The sequence below is a fragment of the Perognathus longimembris genome, chromosome 4 (genome assembly GCF_023159225.1).
Source record: "Perognathus longimembris pacificus isolate PPM17 chromosome 4, ASM2315922v1, whole genome shotgun sequence".
In the NCBI taxonomy this organism is placed as follows: domain Eukaryota; kingdom Metazoa; phylum Chordata; class Mammalia; order Rodentia; family Heteromyidae; genus Perognathus; species Perognathus longimembris.
Window position 1 is genome coordinate 79,765,574 of NC_063164.1, and position 25,452 is coordinate 79,791,025.

Genomic DNA, 25,452 nt, shown 5'->3' on the forward strand with positions numbered 1-25,452 from the left:
CTTTTTTTTTCTTTAACTATGCTATCTTTATGTACTTGTACAATATGGTTGACATTCATCATGCCACGTTAGGAGTAAAATGCATCTTGATCAAATCATCTTTTTCATATTTTTTTCTATCCCTTCCAAACACACTCATCTCCGCTGTTGTTCTAGTTTCACAGACTATGCATGGAATGTAGTGCCTCTGTTCTCCTCACCTCTTCTTTTCATTAGTCAACCCTTCTCCTTGACCTCTCACCACACATAACTCAAGTACTAGCTTTCTTGTTTTCATTTTGTTATACTGTAAGCAAGTTGTTTTTGCTGAAGAGTTACAGCATTTGAATAGAATTAGATTTTATACCACACATTGATAGATGACTGGTTGTTGATAATCTTTGAAGAATTTTCCATCTTTGGTATGGTATTAGATAGCCTATTGAGAGCAATGGATTTATCTATCTGTAGCCCTTCCTAACAGTTGTCATTATAAATGCTTTATTTTGGATGAGAATTGTTGGTAATTCATCACATAGCATGCATTTAATGTAAAACAATAATAATTCTTCACGTTGGAAAGGTATTATAAACATGTTACAGAGGCCAACAAATGCAATGTGGACTTGAGAGCACAGATAATATCTTCCAACATCTTTCCTTTGAATGATTATCATAAAATCAGGATTATATAAATAAATACATATCTTGAGCTTCTATTGAAATGGTATTCTTAGATTATGTTTCCCAAAAAGTTTTCTGGGCTTGTTTATCATTTAGCTTCTTGACATATTGTAAGTTTTTAAGTATGCTTTTAAGAAATGAGAAACAAAAAAATTAAATGTCAATGGAAGATAAATTATCAATAGCATCACACTGTGAAATCAGTATGTTTAAAATAAATAATTTTTCTTAGTTTCTTCATTTAACAGGTTATAAAAATAATTTCTCCCATTCTGCTGTCTTTTTCTGGTAGAGAGAATAATGATTACACAGGGGTGGCATGGCCTAACCTTCACAAAACGTGAATAATTTAGCCTTCATGTAAAAAATTGCACGTGTCTTTGAGGTTACAAGCCTTGAGATAGGGACATTGAAATTATTCTGGAATCAGCTTAATCACAGATCATCTTAAATTGGAAAATTTGCTCTAACAATTCTGAGAGGTAATAGGAAAGAAGTGAAATTTGAGACTGAAAGCCTGGAAGGGACTATATCTATTGTTGCTGACCTGAAAGATGGAGGAACACAAGGACAATACAAAAAAGGCAGCTGTCTTTATAAGCTTAAAGCTGTCTTGAACTAATAGGCAATAAAGAAATGAAGATCTCAGCCCTAAAATTACAATGAACTGTATTGTACCAAATACTCAATGAGTGAAGAAAGTAACTTTTTCTTTAAACTTTGTGAAGGAAGCTCTGTTTTTTTAGAAAAGGAATTCTTTGGTTTTAGCAAAATAAAAATTGTTCTGATTTCTTAATCTAAAGAACCATAAGAATATTAATTTCTTGCACTTAAACTACTAAATTTGTTGTAACTTGCTATGTCAACAAAAAATAAGTTTTTTTTCTCTATATTTCTTTAAACTAGGATAAGAAAATCCATTGGGTTAAACTAAAGTCTGGGATTGAATGTATAGGATCAAGGGAAGAAAACACAAAGAATGGCTGTCAATGTGAAAGAACATTATTTTATTATAAAGGAGTTAATTCAAATTGTAAAATTACTGTCAATTTGTCTAGATCTGTTTTCCTACCAAGAAGCAAAAATGCTGATCCTGAGATTCACCACTTCACTTTCTGGGTGGTTTTGAATGAATATTTTATAATAAAACTGCTAGAAATTTGTAAAGTTGAAAATAATATTGACATCAATAAGAATGACTAAAGAACTAAAAGGTAGATTATCTGTGAACTGAAAACCACTATCCTCATAGGAATGGCAAGTACATAGGAATAAGTAAGACATTACTTTTACATGTTGGTTTTGTTAGTATATCTGTTAAGGTCACTAAAGAATGCTAGAGTAATAGTTTAAATAATATCCAGAACCCAAAGGCAAGTGAAACTGTCAAATCTAAAGTGCCATTTACGAGTTATATTTATGAAATTTCCTTTTGGATTTGCCAATTCTTTTTTTTTTTTTTCCTGTGCTAGTACTGAGGTTAAAACTCAGGACCTCATTGTGCTCATGGATGGTGCTCTACCACTTGAGCTACTTCCACTTCTGACCTTTTGCTGTTAGTTGGAGATAATAGTCTCTTGGGCTTGTCTGCCTAGGCTGCAGTCTAGACAGGATCTTCAGATCTCAGTCTCCTGAGTAGGTTGGATTAAAGACATGAGCCACCTGTTCCTGACTGGATTTGCAATTCTTTTGCTAATTTCAGTTGGAAAAGATGACAGTTTTTTCTCCATATCTTATTTTAATTTAATTATCTTATATATTACCTGAGTTTTGAAACATTTTATTCAATTTTGGTCAACTCGGTTTATGCAATTTTTTTAAAGTTTTTTTTAAGGTATGGTCTTACATTGAAGTCCTTGATCCATTTGGAATTAATTCTGATACAGGGTGATATATAAAATTCTAACTTCAGCTTTCTACACAAGTATAGGCAATTGTGCCAACACCATTTCTTAAAGAGTCTCTCTTTGTTCTGTCTTGTATTTTTGATTCCCTTATCAAAGATCAGGTGACTACCAGTCTGTGGGTTCATTTGTGGGTCTTCAATTCTATTCCACTGCTCCTCAGGCCTATTACTGTGCCAAATATTCCTCCAGTACTGTTTTTCTTGCTAAGGATTGTTTTTTTGATATTTGGGGTCTTTTATTATTCCATATTAGTTTTTGGATTGCTTCTTCTATATCACTGAAGAATGATGTTGGGAGTTTTATGGGTATTACATTGAATTTGTATATCACTTTTGGCAGTATTGCCATTTTCATGATGTTAATCCTCCTAATCCAGGAGCATGGGAGGTTTTTCCACTTCCTTAAATCTGCTTTAATTTCCTTTATTAGGTTTCTTAGAAGAGGATCACAATGGTCCAATAGCTAAGTACAAATCACCATGATGCTTATTAAAATAAATTCCAAGAAATGGAAACAAGAGGGTTATTTTTCATTGTACTGTTTGAAGTATTTTTTTTCTTTTTTACTCTTATTCCCTGTTGTCACTGGTTTTGATTTCTGTACCAAAATTTACCTGATTTGGGGATGGAAAGGGGAATCATAGAATAGCAGTGACAAGTAGTGAACCAAATCAACAATGATATGTAATAGCTACTCTGTTAGAATTGAGCTTTACAATGTGAGGAGGGAAGGGGTGGGGAAGGAGTGGGAGAAAATGAAGGAAGAAGTTGCACACTGTTCAAAAAGAAAGGTACTCATTAACTTATTTAGCTAATGGTAACCCCTCTGTACATCATCTATTCAAAACTTTAAATTAAAAAATAAAATACCGTAAGGAACCAACAACAAAAAACAAAACAACAGCTTGATGCATTTTCTTGATTTTGAAAATGTTCCTTTCTTTATTCTCTATTGGGGTACTTTAACCTTTGAGGGCACATTGCTTCTTGGAAAGTGTCTTTCTTCAAGAATCACAAGCAGTAGATGATGGATTGTTGACTTCTTGTTTTCTCTTATATGTCTACCATTCTAGGAGGCTATCCCACAAAGGAGAAGTCAGAATATATTGGTACCTGTTACAGGGCCCGGGGTAGGGAGGTTCCATGTCCCCCCAGGAGTCCACCACAAAGGAAGAGTCTCAAGAAAAAGATGGGTTTACTGGGATGCAAAAAGCAAACTGCCTGGCCAGGAATGAAGCACAGACTCGGGAGCTGAAACTATGCCCGTGAAAAGCGGGCTTATCAGCCAAGGACACAGAGTAGACTTGTGAGCTGCCACCATGACCCCGAGCAGTCCTCAAATTGGGGTTCAGGAAGGTTAATGTGTAGCACAGATGTAGGGGCTTGTCGCAGGGGATAGAGAACACAATAAATTCACAGTTGTAGGAGTTTAACACAGGGGGTAAAGCACGTAACAAAGGAAGTGTGGCACAGATGTAGGAAGTTGACACAGTGTGTAGAGCAATTAACAAGCTAAGCAAGCCATTTACAGAAGCAGAATTTGGGGGTCAAGTTGATCTAATCTACTCCCCCCAACATTTCCTGCTATGTTTTCCTAGTCAAGATGGAGTCTCTTGTATTCCCTACAACAGTACCAACATCTCTTTCTTCCTTATCCTCCCAGTTTTAGAAATACAAACCCCCAAGTTCCTACTCCTGTGTAGCATGCATTTCACTGTTCTAAGCTCCTCTTTACAATAATATTTCAATTTCTTTAGTGTCCTGTGGACTATAATTTCAGAATAACAAACTGTGAACATGAATTCTGAAAAATAATGTTGGTAAAATATCTTCAAAACTGTTACTCTGCTCCTGTCCCTGTTGTCGCCAAACCAAGAGTATATTTATTTGAACTCCTTACACTTTTCTATGATGACTGGATGTATCATGGTTGTGTTTTTTTCCTCTTAGTGCTCCAATTATTTTTCATGTACTTCTGAGAACCCTACCTTTCTCCCAATTGCATTCTATATTTATCTCATATTACTAGGTAAAGTAAGAGAAATCTGGTGACAGGCATTACTAAAAGGGGAAGAGATGTCACTTACTGACATTTGGCATTGAGGGAGGTCCACAGATGACTTAAAAACACTTTCCTTCCCTTCAAAGAAATCTTTCCTCTGTTTTCAAATATCCAGTACAAGGAGAAATTGTTCTCCGTACCCATATTTTATGAATATATTTCACAAGACCAGCCTAGCTGTACTTTCTTCCTGACACGAAAGTAGAAGTTGGCAAGAGCATTCACAGCAAAATCTGTGGCTTTTCCTACCAGGATATGGAATCATTTACTACTCTTCAAAACATCACACTTGAAAACAATGGCCTTGCCTGCTGGAAATGACCTTCTCTTCTTGAGAAACAATCATTATCTGTGTAAAAATTCAAAAAGAACCCTGAAGACTACCCTGAACTTGTGATTAACTCCTTTATACTCCTCAAATTAGATATAAGGTTCTTTAGGTTACTTTAAAAGTTTTCTAGCCCAAAGATGACTCTCCCTTGATTAAATTGCAAGGTGCTTGAGGGAAGAGATAAAGTAGTACTTTCCGTTTTTCTCACATTATCTTCTTCTGTGTATCTGTTTTGGCTTCAGGATTCTTTCACAGAAGCAACTGCATGCCTGCATGCTGGGAAAGTCTGTTTTCAACCCCACCTTAGCAATGGTAAAGTTAGTAGAATTTTTGGAAAACATATTGATTTAACTTGCTAGCTTTCAAAGAAACATTGTGTCAGAGAAATAATTGATATAACTGATACAGGCATTGCAAATTTGCCTGATTCACATATCTAGCTAATTTATATAGTATTTCTTTAACATAGGTCAGAAGTGGAAATGAAATTCTGAAATTAGAGACCTTGGTTACAAGTCATTCACTGAATGGGAGCTGAGACAGGATACTCTCCTCCTAAGTACAATGAGGCTAATAACATCTGTTACCAAAACAATTATGAAGAGTATGAGGCCTTTTGCATGCCTGGCCCCAAACAGATGCTCAAGGAGAGCTTTACTGTTCTTGTTAACATTATTATTTTTTTATTGAGATTTTCTAGGAATTCTTGTTGTGATGCCTCCAATGATGGGAAGGCACTATTTCAAAACATAGACTCATTTAATATTTTTAAATTTCATTTTATTGTTAAGGTGATGGGAATCACTTAATTTTGAACCCTCCTGGGATGGCTACCTTTAAGATCTGGGGTTGCTTGGCTGTTAGCCACTCCTACCTTCTACCCGGCTCTGGAACCTACCCCCCCCCCCCAAGGAGTAGTTCTGGACCAGCCCCGCCTCCTGTCTTGGTCTTGGAACCACATGTCTGCCTCCAAGATGGCACCGCCGGGGCCCAGGGGTGGTTCTATTGGGGTATGACATCAGCCTGTGGGGGAGGTCCTAGGGTGCCACTCTTGATGAACAGCCCAGATAAGCCAATCGCTAATGTCCAGCTAGCCGCCCCAAGTCCCTCTCCTTTGTAATAAATCCTATTGCCCTCCCTCTGAATAAACGGAAGTCGGTAGTCCATCAGACGGCTCCCCGAAATCTCCGTGTCCAGTGTCTGCTCTTAAACATAAGGGGGGCCTTGGGACGGGTGTTTTCGATGGCTCTACCCCATCTTGGCTTAGTCTCAATTGGGACAAGCTCTGCCCTCCAGCCGGTGGGAGTAGCACACAGAGCCAAGTGTCCCCCACAATCAGTATAGCCCGACACTCCTATCTTCTAAAACTTCTTGAAACTATATCCCATTCCTTTAGAAGCACCTAGAGTAACTGTTTCTTTTTCCTCATGACCACTTTGTATGCTGGTAAATAGTTCTGTAAACCTCAGTATGCCCGATTTACTCTAAGTTATGATGCATTCTTGTTTTGAACCTTTTCTTCTAATAGCAGAGAAGCGATACAATGGAATATCTCAGGTGTTCTCTAAGAGGTACAGATCAACGTATATGCCATCTCATCTTATTCTCTATGAACTTTGGTATTTTTATTCAATCTTGTGGTGTTGTCATTGTCATTGAATCACATTTCTGACTTGTAAAATTGCAATCACCTTATACCTTTATGATTACATTTTACTTTTACAGGTGATGGTTTAGATGATTATTACCTTATTATCTAACTCAGTCTTGTTGTGTTGAATCAAAAAGAAAAAATCAATGGATAAAATGAATACAGCACATTCTTTCTGATGGAAGCACAGAATTCCTTACTACATTTTCTTGATCCATTAATGTACTGAGGGGCATCTGGGTTGCTTCCATATCTTATCTATGGTAAATAATGCTGCAGTGAACATGGCTGTACTGGAAACCTTATTATGGTCTTGTTTGTGGTCATTTGGGTAAACACCCAGAAGTGGGGTTGCTGGTTCATAGGGGAGTTTAGTCTATTGAGGAACCTCCATAGTACTTTCCAGAGTGGTTAAACAAATTTGTAATCCCAACAAGAGTGTGGTAGTGTTCCCTTTTGGCCATATGCCCATCAAGATCTTAATAATGGCCATTCTAACTGGGGTGAGGGGAAATTAATAAGGAAATGGAAAGATTTGGAAAAAATCATGTTAAGTGAAGAAAGCCAGACCCAAAAGAACATAGACTTCATAGTTTCTCTCATTTTTAATAATTAGTATATGTATAAGGTAGTCCTAGATGAGGACCACAATAGCTCAATAGGTATGTTCATATGACCATATAAAACAATGCTAATCAAAATGAAATCTAAGACATGGAAACAAGAGGTTTTTCTTTGTTGTTGTTTTTAATGTATTATATGAAGTTTTTTTTTTTGTTTTTTTTCCCCCTATGGTTTATCCCCTGTTGTCTCTGTATCTGAATTTAGTACCCAGGGTATTGCATATGCATTTATGTGAACAAGGGTAGGGAAAGGGAACAACAAAATGGTGAGACAAAGGACATACCAATGCAGCAATGATACTCAGAAGACAGTATGTTCGAAACGCACTTTACAACTTGTGGGGGATTGAAGGGGAGGATGAAAAGTGGGAGAAAAATGAGGAAGAGGGTAACAATGTTTGAAAAGAAATGTATTTACTGTATTATGAATTTAACTGGACATCCTCTGTACATCACCTTCACAATAAAGTTACAATTTAAAATGTACCATATTTCAACCCGTAGTATGTGGCTCTTTGTTTTGTATACAATACATAGCACATGTGTTTTATTTAATAAGCATTATCAGAAAACTGGGTTCAATTTGATGGCTAGTCTATCTACCTGCCGGTTCTCGTTCCCTTTGTAGTTGTAGGCAATAAGTTTCCCTCTTGGTCTAAACACAAGCCATCCTATGTCCAGTGTAATTTTGCTGACACACAAGTCATTTAGCTTAATGTATCTCATTAGTTCTATAATGCATATCTAAATAATATAATGTACATCTAAAGGGTATAATGTATATCTAAAATTTTATTTTTTTAAATTTCATGTAATAGAAAGAGAGATTGGATAAATTGGAGAAATTGGAAAGATGTTTGCAGAAGAGTACACAGATTAAGATGGATTTATGTGGTAACAAACACAGAACATAATTTCAGGACTCCTTTACTCTGAATAGAAATGTGATAAAAGAGGTTGTAATCTGGTGATCACAGTTAGGAACCAGCCCAGGAAGGAAAATTTGTGAGGTTCTTATACCCAGTTAACCATGAAAAATGCTGGAAATAGAGGTGTGGCTTAAGAGGTTGAGAACTAGGTTTGAGCACAAAAATTCAGACATACAGTCCAAGCCCTAAATTCATGCCCCAGGAAAGGCACACACACACACACACACACACACACACACACACACACACACACACACACACACTTAAAGTTGCAGCTCATTATTATTTTTCATATCATTTTCCTGTTTAAAATTATTAGAATATTATAATCAGTTTCATCTTTTAAATATTTGCTAATATGCTTCAGATGATTCTTATTTCCATAGTAATTTCATATGAAAGTCAATTCAATATTCTTCAGTAGACATTTAATCTAGTAAAATGACTATTTTTTATTATTTTATTATTATTGTTAAGTATTTTGGCTTTCAACATGGTAACTTATGAGTATAATGCATATTGATCAATATCATCCCTTCCACTCTTCTCCTCCATCTCTCCTAATCCTCCGATCTGCTCAAGTTACCTGATTCCATATTTACATGTATATTTTGAATATTAGGCTATATTCACTCATCCTTCTGCTATCTCCTATCACCACTACCTGCCTTGCCTTGTATAATATTTAATTGTTTTTCATTTTTTGTAAACACTAATTTGAAGTTATTGTTATACATAATAAATGCTTACATTATGAATTTGTTTCTAATAGAAGTTGCCTTGGAAAATGTACATACTGTAGCATTATTTGGGGGGTTGCAAATCGTAGACATTGTTCCTGAGTTTTTGTGCCCAAGGAAAAGTGTTCTGCCACTTGTGTCATATCTCCTCTGCTCTTTGGTGGTTAGAGATGTGTTTCATGGACTTTCCTACAAAGGCTGGCTTAGAAAAGCAATAAAGTGAAAATTTGAATTTATTTCTTCAATGAAGATTTTATTAAGCACAGGTCTATGCCTGGAACTTCAGCTGACACTGGATTCTCATTGTGAACATAGCAGAAGGTGGAGGGGTGGGGGAGGAGGAATGAAAAACAGCACACAGTCCTTGAGGTCAAGTGTCAGCAGAACTAGCACAAATAAAAAGATAGGATATATTTTATAAGTAAAACTTGGAGTTATTTCTGACACAGCAGAAATTGGAAATGAAAACAATGTTCAGAAGTTAGCAAAGAAAATTTTATAGTCTTTGCTGTCTATTAAGAAATTGTCAGCCTTAACAATAAACAATATAATGACATTTGTAACTAGAGAATGATATCAATCAAATAAGTCCTTAAATTCTATTCATGAATTGCTTAAAATCCTTAAATTCTTAATAAATTCCTGAATTTCTTAAATTTCTATTTAAGTAACTATTCTAGGTATATTGAATATGTTGATGACAGTAGCAGAATTTTTCAGCCTCAGTACTATGGACATTTTACTTGTAGACTGATAACTTTTGTTTGATTTTTGTACCTGCATAAAAGTGGTTCTGCACTATGTACTATGGTTAAAATTTAACTTAATAAATATCAATTCTTATTGCAACATTTTTTTTTCAGCCAGGGATAGGTGTAGTGGCTCACAATTATAAAACCATTTATTCAGCAAAAAGAGTATAGCACAATCATGATTCAAAGCCAGCCTAGGTAAGTAAGTGAGATTCGGTTGGAAAAATAACAGAAAGCAAATAGGTATAGTTCAACAGGTAAGCCTACTTAGTATTCACATAACTCTAAATTCAAACCATAATTTAAAAAAATATTAAATTATTGCAAAATATCCTCCCAAGTGTTATAATTGAATCTTACACCTTCACAATAGGTAAATTATTGGGTATATCCAATGAAGCATGAATAAATCAAATATAGAGAATTGTATGAAGCACTGTGATGGAAAAGAACATTTAATGGTATTAGTGGTTTTCTAGACATTGGATTAGTGACTTAAAGTTCCAGTGATGGAAATTATCTAAAAATAAAACTTAGAGAAAACAATTAAATATGAACTGTAGTTAAATTTTCATGTCGCCAAATAATTTTAAATGGGGGGGGGCAGAAAAAAGGGAGAAAAAACACAAAATTATTCAGAGGAAAAGTAATGACAATGTACTACAGAATTAACAAAATGTATAGAAACAAAACATATGAGAGATATGTCATAACTCATAATATGTAAAGGAGAATATTGTTATTTGAAGCTAAACTCAGTTAAGCTTCAGATGCATAGTGAAAATTACAGAAAAAAATTCAGTGAGCTAGAGCCAATGTGACAATAGAATATTGAAAGATACACACACATACACGTGTGTATACCACACACACACATATATATATTCCTAAGCAATCTCTGAGAAAATAGGAAAAATAAAATAATGAATTGTACAGAAAGCTGAACTTGATACATTGCTTGTAATCACAAAGTATTAAAAGCTCCAATTAAAAACACAATTCATTAGTTTGAATAGAAACCACAAAACTTAATTATTCAGTGCCAACTAGAAACCCACTTTAAATGCAAGAATCGAAGTTTAAAGTAAAAGACTAGATAAAGCTAAGCAGAGCAAACTTTTCTCATAAATTGGGTTTCTGTTTACAGACAAGAGAAATTATAGAGGAAGGAATATTTCTGTCAAAAATTAGGTGTTTCAAAAAGATAAAATGGAATATCCAATTAAAAAAACTCTAAATGTTTATGTTCCTAACGGAAACTTTTCAAGCAATTTAATATACAAATTGACAAAACTAAAAGTGGAAATTGACAAATGAACAATTCTAGATGGCAATGTCAGCACTCCTCTCAGTGATCCACAGAAAGTGAGTCAGAGTGGATGCACAGAGAAACCTTCAACAATGTCACGCAGACTAGATGAGTAGTGACAGAGCATTCCCCCCAGCAACAGCAGCAAGATACTCTCTGTATTTACACTTGGGACATTTACTAAGGCAACGTGCTTTGTAATAGAATTCTCACTATCTCAGCTAAACATTATATAAAGTATAGTTTTAACTATTTTTTCTAACTTTTACTACCAAGGTGATGTACAGAGGGGTTACAGTTACATATGTAAGGTAGAGTGTTTCTTGTCAAACGTGTTACCTCCTCCTGCATTTTTAACTTCTATGTTAAACTTGTCAAAACTGAAGAAAAAATGGACAAGATGATATTGGAGGATAGTCGTTTTTGGAAGTCATGACTTTTATATTTATTTAAAATATTTCCCAGTCCACAAGTTTTCTTTATATGACACCCATGAGATAGGCTAAAGCCCAGAGTATGGTAAGAAGGTACAAAGTGTAATAAGTTGGACTGACTTTTAAGTTTCTTAGATAAATTTGCCCTGTATGTTCCTAAATTGTGCCACTTTTCCTTGGTATAGTTACTCCGTTGTTTTCACTCAAAAATATATCCTTATTTGATCAATAAGTACTCATGCTTTCTGATTTAATAGGCACTGCTTTTCTTACAAAATTCAAGCCAGAATTTGGGAAATTAACAGCATTTGGCCCATCACATTGCTGAAAACAATGAGCATGAAATGAACATTGGAAGACTCTGACCTTGAATGTCAGTTTCCCAGATACTAGAAAGCAACAAAAGAAGGAGGGGCAAATGGCAGAGGAGGAAATGGAAGAGGTAGAAAGAGGGCCAGGAATATGGCCTAGCATTAGAATGCTTGGTTTGCATGAAGCCCTGGGTTTGGTTCCTCAGCATCACATATAAAGAAAAAGCCAGAAGTGGTGCTGTGGATCAAGTGTTAGATTGCTAGCCTTGAGCACAAGGAAGCCAGGGACAGTGCTCAGGCCCTGAGTCCAAGCCCCAGGGCTGACAAAACAAACACACACACACACACACACACACACACACACACACACACAAAACCAACAACGGCAACAACAAAAATGGAAAGAGTGAGGGGGAAAAAAAGTGGAAAAAGTGAGGGAATTGGGAGGAGAAGTTAAGATCAAAGAGTTTTAAATCTCAATCCTTTTCTCTAAGAAGTTGGCAAAAAGCACCACTATCAATCACACATACATAATAGTTCCACAAAAACTTGTGAATAGCTGCATAAAGAAAATCCTGAATTATAACTTTGTCTTAGTACTCAAAAATAAAGTTGGTATTGTATCTATCACAGTCACTTTTAAAAGCATCTGAACTTACAGACCAACTGTAAAATGTGCGGAATGTTAAATATTCTTTATTTGACATTTATACATAAGCCACACTAAAATATCTTTCAATAAGTAAAAGGCAGATTTCAGAGACAGGGAATTGTAATTAAATTGGCTTAGTCAAGACCAAAAATATAGACATTGCTTCCTCAGCTTCAACCACTGCCTTTAATAAGTTAATGATCACAAATTCAAACAAGTTAATTTTGCTTGATTATCAGACAGTGAAGGGATTTCCCCCCATGTTTAAAAGATGTTCTCATAGTTAGCTATATAAATCTGAATATAAAACCAATCTGACAGATTTGGAGATGGTATTCCCTAACTTGTTGAAAAATTGAACATTAGTAAGTCCAATCACATCACAGAAAGGGGAACAAATGACAGTATTTTTTTTTTAATCACATTCACTTAACCATAAGCCAGTTTTACTTAAATCAGGACTGCCCAAAAATATTCTGCCAGCCATTCATGATATGAAATCTGGTATAAGAGATCAATTGAATTATGGTACACATTAAAAAGCCATGAGACATTTGTTTTGCAATAAATAAATAAGGCAGTGGCTATTACTCATTTGTAGCTTTTTTGAGGTAAGCTATCAAGTCTGCCCTTTCTCCCATCTTCTTAATGCCAGCGAAGATCATTTTTGTTCCTGGGATGTACTTTTTGGGATTCTCCAAGTACTCCATCAGTGTATCCTCTCCCCAGGTGATTCCTTTGTTCTTATTGGCATCTCTGTAAGTGAATCCAGCTGCTTGACCTGTCTTCCGACCAAACAGACCATGGAGATTAGGCCCAGTCTTGTGCTTGCCTCCCTTTTCAACGGTGTGGCACTGGGCACACTTCTGAACAAAAATCTTCTTGCCTTTCTCAACATCACCCATTTTAAATTCGCTCCTCCGTCGCTACTACAGCAGACAGCAGCTCGAAAGCCAGACGTCTTGCTCTCTCTGGCCTCCATTTTAGGGTGAATTATAGAAAATCATCCCGTGCTTGCCTAGCATGCATGAAGCCCAGATTTCCAATCCTCAGCACCACAAACACAGAAAAAGCGAGAAGTGGTACTATGGCTCAAGAGATCGAGTGCTAGCTTTAAGCAAAAAGAAGTGAGGGACAGTGCTCAGGCCCTAATTTCAAGCCCAGGACTGGTAAAAAAGAAAAAAGAAAGAAAGAAAGAAAAATCTTGAAAATTAAAAAGGAGGATGAAGCAGGTTGAGGAAGAGCAAATATGAAATTTGATACTTGCTCAAATGAGTGTTTAACAAGAGACAAACTAATGCTTTCAATTCTGACCCTTTCAGACTTTGTTCTTGATCCTTTTATCCCAGGAATAGATAATTGAAGAATAGAAACAGCTCTGTACTTAGTAACTCGCATGAACGCCACACATGCACTGTGTAGAAGTTAATAGCCTAGAAAACAAACCTAAAGGGACAAGATGCATCAATACAAAGAGAGTGTTTCAATGTGATATAATATTGCAAGATTAATACTCTAAACTTTTAATTGCATGCTCTTGGATGATAACATAATAGTAACAATCCCAATGAATTGAAACTGGAAGATTAAAACATTTAATATAAATTGAAAAATATCAGAATTCCAAGTTGGTTTCCTGGGAAGACTTCTGGGGTTGCCTGATGTTGCTATATACCAGAGTTAAGTGTCCATCAAAAAACAAACGATCTTGATTTAAGGAAAACACTTAATGATACAGAACTCTATGTTGCAGGTAATCAGAAATTGTCTTATAAAATGGTGTTCTAAAATATTCAATTAATCTTATAAATGTAACCTATCATGTGATGATATTTTCTAATCTGCAAAAGAATGCTGAATAAATGCATTATTTTACCTCCAAGCTGTATTTAAAATTTGAACTGAATTGCACGAAGGATTGTCACCATGTTACACCACATGTATATGCATTGTACTTGAAAATAAAAATTGACCTCTATTTCTATGTCTTCCCTGTCCGTGTAATTTTCTACTGGACCAGTGAGATTTCAGTGAGATTCTCCCTCTAGGTAGACACAATGAATTCAAATATAATTCATCCTTCATCTTTCTCTTTCTCTCTTCCCTTCTGCCCTTTCCTTCAAAACAGTCCCACAATTAAAATTATGTTGTAGATTTCAGCTTATCTCACTCGGTATGATAATCACCATTTTTATCTATTATCTCACTAATGATGTAATGTCATTTTTCATGGCTGTGTTCTATTCCATAGAATTTATGTGCCATATTATCTTTATCTATTTCATTGTTGGGCACTTTGGTTAAGCCCAGTTTTGCTGTAGCAAACACAACTGCAGTTATCATGCAGATAAAAAATAATGATAAAATTAATAAAAGAAATAAGGCAAATTCTGTTGGGGTACAGATGCTATCAATAAACAGGAGAACCTATTATATATTTAGGTAGATTTATTGTTTATTTATTTATTTAATTTATTTATATGGAATTGTGTCTATGAATACATGTAAACATACATTGAAATCTGTTAAAATTCTTCAAAAAGAGGGAAGAACTGAGTTGGATCTGAGCATTTCGTATGTATGTACATAGATATCACAATGAACAACCCCTTTGTACAACCAATAGATTCTAAAAAAGTATTCTTTAAAGTTGTAATGATAATTATTTTAAAGTTGTTTCACATACAGCATCAAATCCTAATACACTCTTTAACCCTCAGCTTTTGAAATTAAGAACTGTTTTAGCAAGGCACGGGGGCTCACATTTGTAACACTAGCTACTCAGGATATGGGGCTCTGAGGACCACAGTTCAAGTAGTAGAGCACTAGCTTTGAGCAAACAAGCTCAGGGTCAGCAACCAAGCCCTGAGTTCAAACTCCAAGACAGGCTTAAAAATTGTTTTATATCATTTTCTTTCTTTTGTTGAAGAACACATATACAGTAGGAAATATAATGATCACAGCAAAACTTTTTAAACATATACATCGATATTTGAATCACACACAAGTTTCCTTCCTTGCTAGACATAGAACTATTTTTGATAATAAATTTGAAATTTTCTGAACATATATTTGCAATATGTCTGCTATATGCAGAATTTAAGGCAAAAGACACAAACTTATAAATACTTTGCATTTCTCTATATTCTCCAAGAAATTAATGGTAAAAAATAAATAATATTGTTGATTTCCATAATTATTCATGTATTGTCAAACATGAGATATTCTCTTATATAGCAAATATGAGCAAAAAAGCAACTGAAGTGAAAATTCAAATTATCTTCATTAACATTAGACATTTAGATTAAGATTTAAATTTATCTTTATGGGAGCCTGAGATGATCTCTTAGGATTGTATGCAACTCTACTGCTTAAAACATCTTGATAATCTGGGGTACCAGTGTAAACATTAGCACCCGAAAATCTTTTGATAGGCACCATTATTCCCTTCTGTAGAAAGTTTCTCAAGTGTTAAAGCTGGAAGATCAAGTCAGAACTCATTATCTGCAGACTTGAAGATGTTTCACAGATAAATTCCACCTGCAAACCATAATAGCAATTCTGAATTTCATGTTTGACTTTTCAGTTGACAGGGTGAATAATTTGCACTTGAGGTGGCAGTAATGTACCGCAACCAGGACAGCCTGATATGTTAGCAAGTTCTCTTTGCAATTAGTTTGCACGTTTGAATAACCACTCAGTCAAGGAAATCAAGCTATTTCACAAAAGGATTAAATAAAATGAATCAGAAAAATGAGATAATCTTCACATATATTTTTGCATGAGGTTCTCTTGACCATTCAGTAATATAAATCACAAGCGTAAACTGCTTTTTAATCCAACATGCTACTTTCAAAAAAGAAGGAAAAGAAAGGAATTGTAGAGATAAAAAGGGTATGTAGTCACAAATATTTTGCTGGTATGAAAACAAATATGTAAGAATATTTAGATGTGGTCACAAACAGAAAAGTGCAAATTAAAATGACAGATTGAGGCTTCATGGTAATTTAGAGGATTATATGCATATCTATATTCACTTCACAGATGTCAAAGGTTTTGTTTGTATAATTTTCAGAGCAACAAATTCCATCTGGGGAGCAAACTGAAACTGTGTTTCTTCACAACTCTAATGTTAATAATAGTTTTAACAATCCTTCATTCCTAGGTTCCCATGTTATTTGCCCTAGTATTTTTACAGCTTGGATGAGATCTACAATGAAGAATAGAAATGCATCAAGATAAAAATGAGTATTTAGTGAAGAATAAAATTGTATAAAGATGAAAACTCATATTTCATTTGAAAGTTCAAAACTGAGGACAATGTTCCTTCTCTATAAAGGTAGAAGTAGTTCTCATTCCCACATTGAAAAGAATGAAAGATTGACTGAGAAACTGTGAATCTTTCAAGATGCATCTTTTATCTTTCAATAATTTTCCATATGTTTGTGATTCATTGTTGTAATTGCCAAAGGGGACTTTGGCTAACAAAAAAAGCATACTATGTGAAAGATTTTCCCCCAAAAGCCTTCTACCAAAACTTAATCAAATAATAATATGAATAATAACAATAATTTTATAAAAATATATCATTGGAAACTTGGGATATGACAGATATAAGTTTATAATCATTCCTGCTATAGTTGAAACTAAGAAATTCAAGTCAGAAAAAAAAAAACAAACAACAACTTCTCAGCTCAGTGCTTTACTTCAAAAGTTTTACAGTGGGGGCTGGGGATATGGCCTAGTGGCAAGAGTGCTGGCCTCCTATACATGAGGCCCTGAGTTCAATTCCCCAGCACCACATATACAGAAAACGGCCAGAAGTGGCACTGTGGCTCAAGTGGCAGAGTGCTAGCCTTGAGCAAAAAGAAGCCAGGGACAGTGCTCAAGCCCTGAGTCCAAGGCCCAGGACTGGCAAAAAAAAAAAAAAAAAAGTTTTACAGTGGATGTCAGGTTGAATGCTGACTTATTTTCCTTTCATTTCTACATCCAGATTACTGTATAGTGACAATTCTTTTTTAATGTAACCCTAAGAAGCTGCATGAAAGCCATGGAAAGATGACACCTAACTGCATTATATGTACAAAAGCAAGAAAGTGAAGGCAGTACATTTTCAAGACCAGGAATTTAAACTAAAGGTACTTTCTACTTTTGCTGTCAGAGATTAAGATGGCAAGATTGATATATCTTCCAACAGGCCACACAAAGGACAAAGGTAGCAACTCTGCTTTCAAAGAAATGGAAGTCACCTTTCTTTTTATTCCTCTTTCTATATTAATGTTGTCAACATGTTTTCTTTTCATTGTTTCACTTATTTTTTGAAAGGGTCGAGAAGCGCATCCACGGAATGGAGGACACCAAGAGACGTTCTCATGCAAAAGCAAAGGGTTTATTCGAGCAGGCTCGGGCTCACAGCATGACTGTAAACCAGTCAATAACTGAGAGCCCTGAGCTTTTCTGAGGGTGACCTTATATAGGACTCTACTATCCGTTAGGGTAAAGCCCGCGCATTTGTAACCAATAGATTTAAAATAACACATCGTGGTCTGCACGCAGGCAGCCAATCATTTTACACTGAGTCACATACATTTACCAATCATTTTAAGGAATCCTAATTTAGGCTGGTAAGGGATACGTGCCAAGCTGCATGTGTGCGCGGATTTTTGGAATGGGGAAGTGACCTTTTGGACACAATTTCCCGGGACAGGGCTGGTGCCTTTTGTTTGTTCCCTTCAAGGTGGGGTTGGGTGACTGCTTGCAGGCTACAAAGTCCAGATAACTGCAAAGTCCAGATGACAATAGATGACAGGATGGGGGGTTTGTTCTCGTGTCCCGGAGGGAGAGGGGCTTGGGTAACTTCCTACTCAAGGGGGCTCATATAGCCTCTTTCATTTTTATTTTATTGTAAAGGTGATATGTAAAGGGGTTATAGATACATAAGTAAGTTAATGAGTATATTTCTTGTCTAACAGTGTTACTCTCTCTATCATTTTATCCCACTTCCCTCTTTTTTTTTTTTTTTTCCAGTCCAGAGCTTGAGCTCAGAACCTGAGCTCCATTCCTGGCTTCATTTTACTCAAGGTTAGCCCCTCTACCACTTAAGCCACAGAGCCACTTGTGGCTTTTTCTATATATGTAGGCTTCATATTTGTGAGGTAAGCACTCTATCACTAGGCCATATTCCCAGGCCCCCACTTTCCCTCTTTTTAAAGTATCATCATTTTTCAACCAATAGGACTTGGCCACTCACTTTATCTTTTAGATTAAATTTCCATGAGATTTCTGTAACTTTAGATAGAGAGTTCTCTGCCTTATTAAATTATATATTCACAAACACTTTTTTATACATAAAAATTGGCCTTAATTTGGTGGCTTTAAATGTTTATTATGCCACGCTTTCTATGGTCATGGTAGGATGCCTCAGCTCATTGCTAACTGGACTCAGTTTACTAATTTCTCACAAGGAACTACAGAAGGTACAACCCAGGGCCCCCAGACTCATAAAAATTTCTGAATAAAATATAGTGTATGGCAGTATGTCTGGTACTTCTGTCCTGAATACCAGCATTATTTTCTTAAATATTCAAAATAAATATTACTAGGTCTTGTCATACTGAATATAACAATTCACTATGCTCTGATAATTAAACACAGGGTTAGATATTTAAAACATATTTTAGATTACCTAACATAACTTCTGACTGCTTTAAAGACTACTGTAAATAATATTATCATGCTATGTATTGAAAAATAATTTCAGAAAATAGTTTTTCTTATTTAAAAATGATGATAGAGGCCTTGGATGTAGCTCAATGGTAAAGCACTTGTGTAGCATGAACAAGAGCCTGGATTTAATCTCAAGCACCAAAAGAACATTTGATGGTTTCTAAAATAACATTTAAAAATAGTATGCATATTTTCTTGTAATATGGGATATAATAGTGAAATAGTGTGCATTAATCACATGTCTACATTGTGTAATAAAATTTTTCATGTCACCAACATATTTTTCAAGATTTCAGAATTTTCAAGGGTTTTCTCCTTTCTAGTAGTAGTAGTAGTAGTGCCAGTACTGAACTCAGGCTTGAATGTAGGGCCTGAGCTTAAGGTTAGTACTCCCTCAAGAGAATCAGAGCTCCACTTCTTACTTTTTGGTGCTTAATTGGAGAGTCTCATGGACTTTCTTGCCCAGTCTGACTTTGAAATGAGATATTCAGATTTCAGACTCCTGAATAGCTAAAATAAGAAGAGTAGGTAAGATTACCACTTAGCTATTTACCCTTCACCCCTCCCCCATATTTACATACCTCCAAAGTGTCTCTTTCTTGCAATGCCTTCCTTTGATTAAGTTAATAAAAATAACTCCCCAAGGGCAGCATGTCCAAATTTCTTACTTATGACTTCAATTGGCTTTTATTCTTCTGTAGGACTAGCCCAGGGCAGCCAAGTAAGCAGAAGAATGTAAACTTAGGGATTTGCATCTTATTTCTTGCTTCATTAATTTCATTAACTTCTAAACTGATGAGCTCTTAGAATTAAAATGTCATTTACACTTAATACCCTGAATCACTTTCTTCACAATGAAAGCATTTAATTGTTTTTTTGAATTCTAGTTGCAAATTGTGTTCGTCAAAGTCTTAATTAGATTTATGTCATATACGTAGGGAAATGAACTGCACAGTAGAGGGACTGGGTTTTTCTTTATGGGAGTGTTTTTAAATGCTTAAGACAATGTAGGTGTTCTATATTTCTTAAGTAAAGGTATCCATTTCAAACTCTTAAATGAAGAATTTCCTTCTATACACCTGAAGGAGAGACCTAACTACATTCCTACAGGTACAGTCTGTGTGGGAATTGTGTGGAGTCTCATTTAATAAGAGAAGATTTTACTTTGTTGTTTACTTACAAGAGTGACAAATGGTTGCCTGAAAGAAAAGCAAAGTATGTAATCAATCTTAACACCTCTGTTGTTTTCCTAAGAGAATAAAAAAAGACAAAAAAGAGGACAAAGCAAAGAAGATAATTGCACAGGAAAGATAAAAATTGTGCTGTTTCTGTTGGTAATGGTGGTGATGAAGATAATGATGACACTAACAAGAAGAACAAGTGCTATTTCTGATCTTTAGAAGGATGCTGGAGATTTAATGTTATCTTCATATTTTCAAAGACAAGGATATTTGAGCTTCATAAAAATGTGGCCAATTTGAGATTTCTGAAAGATAGCAGAGTAGTATTTAAATAAAAGTCAGTTCTTCTTAGTAGTCTGGTTCCTTTCTGCTACTTACAGTGTCTGTAATAAAACACCAGGTGATTGTCATAGTAACACAGCTTAACTCATTGCTTTCAATAATGTCTAATCTCAAGAGTTTCTTTCAAGGAAATGATTGAAACCTGAGGATTTTTTTAAATGATACTTTATATAAAAATACAAACAACTCTTCCACTGAGTGGTAATATTAAAAAAAAAGTGAAACATATTATGAACATTCAAATCAGTAAATATTGACTCCACAACAACAATAAAAGAAGACAAACTATAGTGGTTAGCAAACTTTACTGATGGACATGTTAATAAATTCATGAAAGTATAACAAGGCTAAATAAGACTAAATCACACCTTCAAATACTGACACTTTTACTGAAAATATGGTGATTTCAATCATTGCTACTTCAACTCTTGCTAACAGAAGATATTAGGAGTGAGAAATTTGGAGGGAAATGTAAATAGAATGAATACCAGATTGCCAATATCCATGAGCACGACCTTGTATTTAGCATCTGAATAGCTACTTTCTATCTGCTACCATGCCCTTTACTTGATTTCTGTGTAGAACAAAGGAAATTCTGAGTATTGTAAATGGACACTACACTACTTCTGCTATGATTTATCTCACCAATATTATTATTTAAAGAGCATCATACTTATTTTTGGATATGACTAGAAAACATTGTTTCCTGAGAGCTCTCATTTTACCAAGCTATATTTACTGACTTCCTGTGATTTGTTTGGTGATTTTTGGGTAAACAAATAAGAAAGGCTTGCAAAAAGTTAAACATTTTATTTTATTTTGCAAAGAAAAATTAATTTAAAATTCTTGAAGGTTTAAATTAGTATAACTACTACCAAAGACTTCTATGGTGACTTCTCAGAAAAAGTAAAATAGAACCATTATAGGATTCAGTGACACTCATGAAGTTACATCAGTATCTCAGATTGACCTCCACTTACATTTCAGCATTATTCACAATAGCAAAGTTATAGAACCAACACTAGCAATCATCAATGAAAGTATGTATAAAATGTGTATGTACATATGCGCAATTTAATATGAAGCTTTAAGAAGAAGGAAGTGCTGTCATTTTACAATACTATAGTTGGACCTAAAAAGCCAGGACTAAATAAGAGAAAAGAAGTCAAATACAGAAAGGTAAGTGCTGCATGCTATCACTTATCTAAAGAATCAAAAGAATCTAAAGAAGTCAAGTTCATGGAAAGGATAGGGAGTTTTTGGTCAAAGGATTCAAGGTGGCAAGAGGAATATTTTATAGCATATAGGCAAAAAGCTCATAATAACGCATACTATTGTTGAAAATCAATATGAACATAAATTATAAGTATCTTCAAAAGTAAAATATGTTATATGATAAATATCTTAGCTGGTTTATTTAATCATTCTACAATGGATACTTATTGGAAACCAGTATTACACATCATAAATATATTGAACTTTCCTTCATCAATTTGAAAATATCATAGAGGAAATGAAAGGGTCTTTTGCCAAAATCTAAGTACATGCCACATTTCGAAGCCAAATGAAGAAGTAAAGCATGAATGGAAATCACCTTGTAAAGTATTTTATGCATTAATAAGAGTTATTTTTAAAATTGCAGCTACATAGAAGGTTGAAGCAGAGGATAAAAATTAAGGCTAGAATCTTACTGAGTCCTATCTCAAAATAAATAAACAATAACAAACCAAACTGAATCTGAAGTTATTTGAATATTATTCAATAATTAAAATTATATTTGCTTACAATACATAATATGATGCACTATTGGCTTAGAAGAAAAATGTTAGTTATATATACTGTATTTTAAATATTTTAGAAGTTTATACTTTATTGAGAACTCTGTGTCGGTAAATGTCTATAACACTCAAACATACACACAAACACACACACACACACACACACACACACACACACACACATACACAAGATCCCACAGATCTACTAATTAAATTTTTACTTAAGTTCATTTTCTTATCTTTCATTTTCCAGGAATACAGACCACTGCACCGAGTATTTCTACTTCTATAATAAAAATTTCTGGGCAAACACATCTCTTTGTGATTTAGCTTAGCAAGAAAAAAGGCAGAGAACAGTGCAATTATAAGGAATATATGAGGGTGACCTTGTTTTCTTCGTCTCATTTCCTGGTTTCAGGTGCTATGAAGGTTTTCATTTGGAATGTAAATCTGCTTTTCAACAGAGCTGGCTTTGATTAAGATCTTGGGAGATATTTCAGACAAATACCAAGGTCCTCAGTAGAATTTCACATTATTTAGATCTTCTGCTTTCTATAGCCTTATTAGAATAAGGTCTTCATGAATCATGTAGTTCTGAAATAGGGCACTCTTAATTTACTCATTCTTCTTTGTGCCATTTTAAATCTAACTCTCCCATCTTTCTCTCTCTCCCTCTGTCTGTCTCTCTCTGTGTCTTTCCAGCATACAAAAATTATATTTGTATACGAAAACATTTTGCTCAGTTTTAAGGGATGAAACATAACAGATATTCAGAAGTCTATTCTTACACGTTTTTTTTTTTAATTTACTCATGATTTTCCTGTTAAATATTTAAGTTTTTTTCTGGAATATACTAGATTGCATGATTGACAGAAAAAGTTGGATATATCAAAATTCTCTGATACTAAATATAGAAGACATATAATACTTGCCCAGAGGTCTTAGTACACAGATGTCTAAGCTATTATCTGGGGCCAAATCCTCACACATTTTTTCCAAAAGCGCATATCAATTAAAATAGAGTCAGAACTTGCTGCAAAATTGCATTCATATTCTGGCTCACTGAATACATGAACATTAGCATTTTGATGTTGGTTTGTATTTTTCCATTTGAACAATCTCTGCATTATTTTAGTCATTGTTCCTTGTTTATCTTATCCATCCTTTAAAAAGAGCACAACTTTTTTCTGAAAAATGAATTTCTTTAATTTTATCAGAAGCAAATTCTTTGGACATAAATATAAAAATCTTAAATTAGTTATTTACAGTTTAAAATCTTAAATTATAGTTTAGCAGAAAACAAGGGATAGTAGACCATCTCTCATTATCTAAACCATACTGACTTGGTTTTTCTCTTTATTTATCACAGCTTTGTGGCAAGATTGGATTTTTTGAAATGTGGCAAGTTAAAAACTACTGTTTTAATCATTACTTTAATTTGAGGAACAAAAAACTACACTCTAAAGTAAAAAGTAGCTGGCATGTATGTCACTAGAAGGGTTTGCTTCTTCTTTTCTTTCTCTTTCTTCTCCTTATCCTTCTTTTTGTGCTGTTACTGGGGCTTGAACTCTATAGTTTGATGCTATCTCAAGGCTAGCACTCTACCACTTAAGCCATACCTTCACTTCTGTTTTTCTTTTTTGATTTATTTAAAATGAGTCTCACAGACTTTCCTACCTGGGCTGACTTCAAATTGTGATCCTCAGATATCAGCTTTCTGAGTAACTAGGATTACAAGCATGAGCTACTAGCACATGACAGATTTTGGTTCTTTTAACAGTAGATGTGTTGGTAGGGTCTTCATGATGTATCAATTTTCTGGTCACAGAGAGTTGTCATACTGTATATACGTGTATTAGAACAAGGGAAGGGAAAAGGAATACCAAAATCGAGAGACAAAGGATTAAAAGACAAACCATTCTAAAATCAATATTTACAAAACCATTTGGTGTTAACAAACTGTACAACTCAGGGGTGGGAGAGGGAAATGGGGAGGGGGGAAGTGAGGGAGGAGCTAACAAGTTGGATAAGAAATGTACTCACTGCCTTACATATGAAAATGTAACTCCTCTGTACTTTGACACTAAAGAAGAAAAAAATAAATATTAAAAAAATTAAAAACACTTCAGTTAGGCCACTGGATGTTTTGTTGTTAGTTTGCATAGGTTCTCTTGTTTGAGTTAAGCCTTGTAATTAGAAAAGCTAAGTTCAAGGAGTATAAATTGGAATTAACAAAAGAAAAAGCGAAAGTAGATATTAAGAACCATACATTAGAGATTGCAAACTAGTGACTTTTACCCCATAGAGGGAAGGAAATATTTGGTTTTAATTGTACATTTGTTAATCAATGTGCATATCAAGCCATATATCAAAGGGAACTGAAAAAACAGCACATTGTTTAGATAAGTGAATTTTCCATGAGATACTTTCAAGCCTTAAAGCCATTTAGGCTCTTGCTTTCATGCTCTATACAGATAGCAGATCATCTCAGATTCTCTCGGATCCATTCATTGTACCCACCATTCTGCAGTGCTACCCTCTGCTCAACCAAACCACCAACAAATATATTGCTTTACTCAATGTCCTCATTTCTGTTCTATTGTTGGGGTATGCTTTTTATTGTCAACAAAATTATTTTAATTATTTTAACATTAGGGCTTTCTTAATCAGTTCAGGATATTGTAACATAGTCTTGCCAATTAGACATGCCTAATAAACAGCAAACATCCATAAAGTTTATAAATAGAAAACATCTATAAAATTTTTCCTTTCTTTTATGATATGTAATCTAGAGAGTTGATAATTTTCTTAGTATACTATTTAATGTTACCATTTCTTCAAACTTTATTATCTAATTGTATCTAGAACATGAGAGCACTGCTGACTTTTGTTTATTAGCCTTCTGTCCAACAATTTGATAAATTCAATTCCAGTTTGAAAGTTCATTTAGGTGTGCTTTGATTCCCTAATCATAATCATGTATATTGAAAATAATACAGTTCTCCTTTTTTGTCCACAATAACATAACTTTCTTTTTGCCTTACTTGCTCTCTAAAACTTAT

The 25,452-nt window shown here is 34.5% G+C and overlaps 1 protein-coding gene across 1 annotated transcript; it reads right to left on the reverse strand.

Annotated features, from left to right (window-relative positions):
* Positions 1 to 12,800: 12,800 nt before the first annotated feature.
* LOC125350033 (cytochrome c, somatic-like) lies at positions 12,801 to 13,343 on the reverse strand. Its single transcript, XM_048344298.1, has one exon. It carries the CDS (start codon positions 13,266 to 13,268, stop codon positions 12,951 to 12,953), a length of 318 nt encoding a protein of 105 aa, XP_048200255.1. The 5' UTR covers positions 13,269 to 13,343; the 3' UTR covers positions 12,801 to 12,950.
* Positions 13,344 to 25,452: the final 12,109 nt, after the last annotated feature.

Bases quoted from the DNA above. Each gene is read 5' to 3' on its own strand.
- LOC125350033 (XM_048344298.1), bottom strand. From the start codon at position 13,268: ATGGGTGATGTTGAGAAAGGCAAGAAGATTTTTGTTCAGAAGTGTGCC.